Raw genomic sequence first — 6,596 nt, 5'->3', positions numbered from 1 at the left:
AAATATAAGTTAGGTCAGTTAGTTAGGATAATGTGTCCGTCCCCTTGCACTGGAATTCGAATCTATCTCTCATTAATCAGACACTTGTTTAGAATATGGTCTTCTAAGATATGCTGAGCTGTCAATCAGCCCCAATGGGTTGCTAACTCAATTGGCCCCTCCGCACAAGAATCATATATGCCTCCTTAACTTTATTTTCAGAATCAGGAACCCACTTCTTGATGCACAGAAAAAGCTCTCATACAATTCACAACCCTCCACTCCTCACTAACATATATGTGCTTTTTTATCCTCCACTCCAATACAAAAGAGCACAAAAGATAAAGAGGAAAAAGCAATATTCACAAAAGCTAGGAAGGATTGGATTGGTTGATCCCTAAAAAAATGGGGATGCTGATGAGCTAGGGTTACTGTAAAAAAAGCAGCTATAGTGACTGAATTCCTAAATCCTTACAAAATCAAAATTACAAAATTGAAAAGTAGATAAAAAGATTGAGACATTGACTCTACAAACCACCTTCAGGAAAAAAAAAAAAATAAGAAGCTAAAGAGAGTAATTAGTTATACCTTTATGACCAGTCCCCCAATCAGTTTGAGAGGACTTTAATTACATGGTTATCATATATATGTGCTATATAACACTCTTTAACCTAGGACCGTGGGACCCAACAAGCAAACTCTTCCATGCAAATCATAACTCATAAGGGTTCTTGACCTTTGTCACATTTGGTGCTTCTTTGGTCTTAGTTGATGACTTGCACGAATCAAATCTGCAAGGGTCAGCTTCAATCAGCAGCTGAACGACCTTCTTCATGCTAGGGCGCAGCGAAGGCGCCTTGTAGGTGCATCGAACGGCAATGCGAAGAACCTGGATCATCTCCTCCTTGAATGAGTCCGATAATCGCTTGTCCAGCACCTCCGTAGCTCCTTCTTTGGTGTCCACTTTGTTTGAAACCCAATATATGATGTTCTTGTTGTCTCCAAACTCTGCCTCCACTGGCCTCTTCCCTGTTATCAGCTCCATCAAAACTACCCCAAAACTGTAGACGTCACACTTAGTTGTTGCTTTGGATGAATATGCATATTCTGTCGCCAAAAACAAATTAATCGGTTAAATTTAGTTAAACATGATCTGGATTGGTTACTAATTTAAGTCAAAACACAGCTTAGTAAAAGTAAATCAAGATATAGTACTTGTTTAGCCTAAAAAGGTAACAACTACGAGCAACCATCAAAAAGTGGCTGCACAAGAGTTGCCAAGGACAAATTTGATACAATAAGTAACACATAATGTGTTTTTTTTTTTCTTTTTTTTTTTATCTAAGTGATATTCTAATCTAATTTAAAACATTGGGAGGGGAATTCGAACTTGGGTGATGACGAGGAAGAGCACTGCTTTAGACAACTTGACTATGCATAGGTCTACACAATACATAATCTTTTTACTAAAACTGTAAATGTTTAATTAAATCTTTAGAAAGTTGGATCGGGAAATTACCTGGGGCTAAGTAACCATAAGTCCCAGCAATAACAGTGGTGGTGGAATCTTTTCCTGCTCTTGCTTGTAAAACCTTGGCTATGCCAAAATCTGCAACCTTGGGTTGGTTATTGACATCAAGCAGGATGTTGGTAGACTTGATATCTCTGTGAATAATTGGAAGCAACAGATCATGGTGGAGGTATGCCAAACCCTGCGCAATCCCGAGGGCAATCTGGTGACGAGTAGGCCAATCTAGATGGATCCAACCTTTGTGAAGAGCATCCCAAAGGTTACCATTTCGCATATACTCATAAACCAAAAGGTTGCAGTCCGAGCTTGAGAAGTAGCAGTACAATTTGACAATGTTTTTGTGCCTTATACTTCCCAGCGTCTCGACCTCAGTTTTCAACTCCTTGTGTATGAACAGCTGATCTTCCGCAGAATCTTTTGCGTTTCTACTCCACAGCCTCTTCACTGCAATCACATCCCCGCTGCTCAGCTCAATCTTGTACACTGTCCCTGATCCTCCATCGCCTACTATGTTCTTATCAACCATGGCTTCAATGACCTCGCGGTGGTCAAAGCTTATTGGATGGAAGCTCTTTACATCATATGAGAAGAATGATGAGGACAGGCTCTCATCATGTTCCACCTCTGCTCTTCTTCCAAACCGGCGCTTTAGGAAGAGCAAAGCTCCAATGAGGAGGAAGACTACTGAAACCGTAACTACCCAGAAAGAATTCAACTTTTTTTTGTTAAGAGATTGTGAACATATGGGAAAATTATTTTGATCTGATGAAACTTTAACACAGAGGCCTGGGTTGCCGGAAAAGCTTTCCACCAACCCGCCTTTTATCAATGAGAGAGGAATTGGACCAGAAAGCTTATTGTTTGAGAAGTTGATGGAGTTTGGTAATAATTCGACGAGACTCTCTGGGATGTTTCCGGTCAAGAGGTTGTTGGAGAGATCAAGAACATTGAGAGATTTTAGTGAAGAAAGAGAATCGGGAATGGAAGAGTTGAGCTTGTTGCCTTGTAACATCAGTAAATTAAGCTTCTTTAAGTTTCCAATTGCAGAAGGAATTGGACCAGAAAGAAGATTATTACTGAAGTCAATCTTTACTAGGCTGATTGCTCCAGAGACTGCAGGTGGTAGAACACCTGAAATCTTGTTGCTTTGTATAAACAATTCTGACAAGTTTCTAGCTCTTCCAATTGTATCTGCAATCTGACCACTCAAATTATTGTAACCCAAATCAAAGATCGAAACATGGGGAAGACTAAGAAGTCCTGCAGGTATTGAGCCCTCCAGATGATTATGGCTAAGTCGAAATCGAAGAAGAGACTCGCATTCTGAGTAGCTCTCTGGTATCTCTCCGGATAACTTATTGTCCAGCATAAGAAAGTAGAGTAACTCACCTCCCTTGCAAACCTCCGTTGGCAATGGACCGGAAAAATGGTTCTCGGACAAGTCTAGGACAATCATTGGTGATGAGTGCCCCAGATTTCGAGGAATTTCTCCTGTCAGGAAGTTGTCATAAAGCGACAGCATGCTCAGTGTTTTCGAGTCTGCGATGGCACCTGGGATTTCACCTGAAAGACTGTTGTTGTAAAGCTGCAGGACTTGGAGCTTGGGAAGGCGACAAATAGATTCCGGAATCCTTCCAGTCAGCTTATTGACTGACATGTCTAAGTCTACCAGGCCAGTGAGATTTCCAAGCTCCTCGGGTATAGTTCCAACAAGTTGGTTGTAGTAGAGCTCCAACTGTTTCAAATTCTTGAGCAAACCGATCTCAGCCGGAATTTCACCACCCAGGAAATTGCCGCTCAATTCGAGATCAACAAGAGAAGTCATTTTTCCAATTGATGCCGGGATCTTTCCTTCAACCATGCACGTTGTCAAGATCATAGATTTGAGCTTTGTCAGCCGAGTGATGTCCTCCGGAAGCTGCCACAAGTTGAAACCTTCGTTTTCGTTGAAGTTGAGTACCTCAAGATTGGTGAGGTTGAACACTGACATGGGGAACTTGCCTATGAACAAATTGTACGACATGTCAAGAACCTTCAGAGATTTCATGGGTGAAAAATCCGGAAGCGTCTGACTGAGGTACAAATGTTCCATGTTGAGCTCTTCCAAGAATGAGCAGTTGGTGATGCTGTCCACAAAGTCACCCCGGAGATTGTTACGTCCAAGACGGAGAACACGCAACTGAGGCAGGTAAGAGCAGATGCCTGCAGGAAAGTTACCGGAGAGTGACCTACTGGATATATCAAGCTCGACAACATACCCTTCGTTGTTGCAGATGACACCGGAGAAGTTGCAGTAAGGTTTCCCTCCTTTGACATCCCAATCTGACAGGGAGTTCCCGGCGTTAGCTGAAACAGACTTTATTATGAGCACAAAAAACTCAGACTGGCTAGTATTTGTACGGATGACGGCTTGAGACGGATTAAAAAGCGAGTAAATTATAAGAAAGATAGAAAGGACGAAGGTGGTATGATTATAAGAAGCCATGTTTGAAAAATCAAAGATGGAGAGAGAGAGAGAGAGAGAGAGAGAGAGAGAAGGTAGTTTTAAAAAACTGGTAGGAATTGTGGCAGGGAAGAGGTATATAAATGTGACGATTGAGGGGATCACTGGGTGCAGCAGTAACATGAAGCCTTGACGATCAAAAAGGAGGGATTGTTTGTGCACGTGTACATAGTAGTACTGCTGCAGCTGATGTGTGTGCGTGTGTGTGTGTGTGTGTGTGTGAGATAGAGAGAGAGAGAGAGAGAGAGAGAGAGAGAGAGATGGCATATATATATTTGCATAAAGAATCTTTACGTTTATACTCCACAAAGATGTACATAGTATGGGAATAACATCGACCAGTGCCAACTGCTTTATACTGAAAGCCACATGCCCCAGATTTTTAAGAGAAATTGTATTCTTCTCCTTGAATCTCATTCTTATTAGAGGGACCCCTACCCCCACCCACCCTCTTCCTGTACCATTCACAAAGTTGGACATAGACGCCCCTGATCGATCTTTATATATAATGTTTTGTTCGATTGTTAGACATAAACCCAATACCCAATACTAATGAGATATAAGACAGACCTTTCTTTTGAAATGGATATCAATTAGCCAGGATATGAATGACACCCAATACTTGACAACCTGTTAGTGGTCTGTTTAATAATTGTGACACAAGTGAAGTACGCACTACATGCTGCTTCTTTGGAGTATCCAAACAATTAGGGTGGGCAAACTGGCCGAACCGACCGATTCGAACCGTCGGAAAAAGTTCATTAAGGAAGAAGAGCACAATCAAAAGGCCATTACAAATACAGTACAATCCTTCAGTCACATAAGCAGAGATGGAGCTAGGATCTTTTTTTTCTCTCCGGTGCGCTATAGGTATAGGCTACATAACCTGTTAAAGGAGTCTCCTATCCTCGACTAAATTATACATAATAGGGAATAATTAAAATCTTTATAAACAAAACTAGACGACACAAGTGAATTTCATTAGTAAGTAAAAAATATATACCTAGTTAGGGGGCCATAATGAGCCTTCCCTCAAAATGCATACAAAAACATACAACGAAAGCAAGAAAGTAATACGCAATACAAAGATGTACACAATAATCTACTTAAATAATATCTTAACATTATGAGAATACTTCAAATACTCAAACAATGGACACAAAAAAATCTTAAAACATAAACAACTTAGTGTGATTCTCAATCGCATAACCTAAATTAAATAAAACACGTGAAGCATTAAAGAAAGAGAGAGGGAGAGAAACAATTGAATTACAAAAAAAAAAATGTAACAGAGGGACTCAACAGCTGAATTTTAAAAAGAGCAATGAAAAATCATCAAATTTCTCATATGTTGAAGAACCGTATCAGTGAGGAAATGACTATAAACTTTTCCTAACAGTTAGGCTTTGCCTTGGTTGAATCCGATGAAACCAAATGATTTTCCCCCAATGCACTTGGATATCAAAATTAAGCAAGTAAAAATAAGCCTCTTTAGCTGTAAGAATACCAAAGAGATAGCCAGACCAATATAAAGCGTCTGAAGATATCTACAATGAAAGAGGAGTAGCTGTAATTAAAGTAGCAACTTGAGGAAAAATAGTAATGAAATGCAGTGACAAATTCCAATGAGAATTGCATATAAAGTCTCTCATTGGGACTCTAACCCTACGAGCAAGAGTATCAAGGATGTCAAGATAGGAAATCAAAGGCCTACCCAACTAAATAACCGAGCAAAAAAAAAAAAAAAAAAAAAAATATTGAGGACCATCTTCCACAATCCAAGTCGAATGTGAAGAGATAATTGGCATAACATTTTTAAAACCCAGCCACACTTAGATTTTTTAGAAGTGGAAAGAAGAACCAAACCTCTATGCAAGAAGCAGGCAAGCATGAAGATAGTCACTAGAGATGAAAAATCTACCATATCCCAACAAAGCTTCATAAGTAATGAGCGATTTTGAACACCAAATCCTTTAACCCGAAGCCACCAAGCTGTTTTGGGCAACATCAAACGTGCCAAGAAATTAGAGTACCACAAGGCACGAGAGTCCGGATCACCTGATCAGAAAAAAATTCCTTATCCAACGTGGAACTTGATTTAAAAGAAGACGAGGCCAAGCGCACACTTGAAAACTATAAATTAGAATGCTTTGGATAACAGACGAGATAAGCTGTAGGAGACTCGCTTGAGAAATCATAAGACACTTCCAAGCTAAAAATTTACATTTTACTTTATCCGCAATGTATTAAAAGTAACTCCACATAGGCCGGCCTTGGAAGAGGAGAACACCTAATAAATATTTGAATGGAAAATAACCTACTCCAATATCAAGAGATTCCTGATAGATCTATACCTTGATTACGCATATTTACCCAAGAAAACCAAAAATTTTGAATTGTTGACTACCTGAACTGAGTTAAGCCCATATTCCATAATAAATCTCATAAACCGTCCAAGATGAGCGCGGGTGCCTCACAAAAATATCATAATATCATCGGAAAATAAGATAGGAGAAGGGGTACATAGACCCCATTAGGTGCATGCCCATTCCATTCAGTCCGGTACCACATGAGACGACAATG

General features: G+C 39.9%; 1 protein-coding gene across 1 annotated transcript; it reads right to left on the bottom strand.

Annotated features, from left to right (window-relative positions):
- Positions 1-338: 338 nt before the first annotated feature.
- LOC103947967 (receptor protein-tyrosine kinase CEPR1) lies at positions 339-4,145 on the bottom strand. Its single transcript, XM_009358960.3, has 2 exons — positions 1,499-4,145; positions 339-1,086 (listed from the first exon to the last, which is right to left on the bottom strand). The coding sequence occupies exons 1-2, from the start codon at positions 4,134-4,136 to the stop codon at positions 692-694; spliced, it is 3,033 nt and encodes a 1,010-aa protein (XP_009357235.2). The 5' UTR covers positions 4,137-4,145; the 3' UTR covers positions 339-691.
- Positions 4,146-6,596: the final 2,451 nt, after the last annotated feature.

This window comes from the organism of the source record quoted next, unplaced genomic scaffold, assembly GCF_019419815.1.
Source record: "Pyrus x bretschneideri cultivar Hongxiangsu unplaced genomic scaffold, Pyrus_bretschneideri_v1 Contig2, whole genome shotgun sequence".
Taxonomy (NCBI): Eukaryota; Viridiplantae; Streptophyta; class Magnoliopsida; order Rosales; family Rosaceae; genus Pyrus; species Pyrus x bretschneideri.
The sequence above is the reverse complement of the archived record's forward strand: the minus strand, read 5'-3'. Positions and strand labels throughout refer to the sequence as shown.

Bases quoted from the DNA above. Each gene is read 5' to 3' on its own strand.
- LOC103947967 (XM_009358960.3), bottom strand. From the start codon at position 4,136: ATGTTACTGCTGCACCCAGTGATCCCCTCAATCGTCACATTTATATAC. The intron at 1,087-1,498 runs GTAATTTCCCGA...TTTTGGCGACAG, and splicing joins TTATGGTTACTTAGCCCCAG to AATATGCATATTCATCCAAA.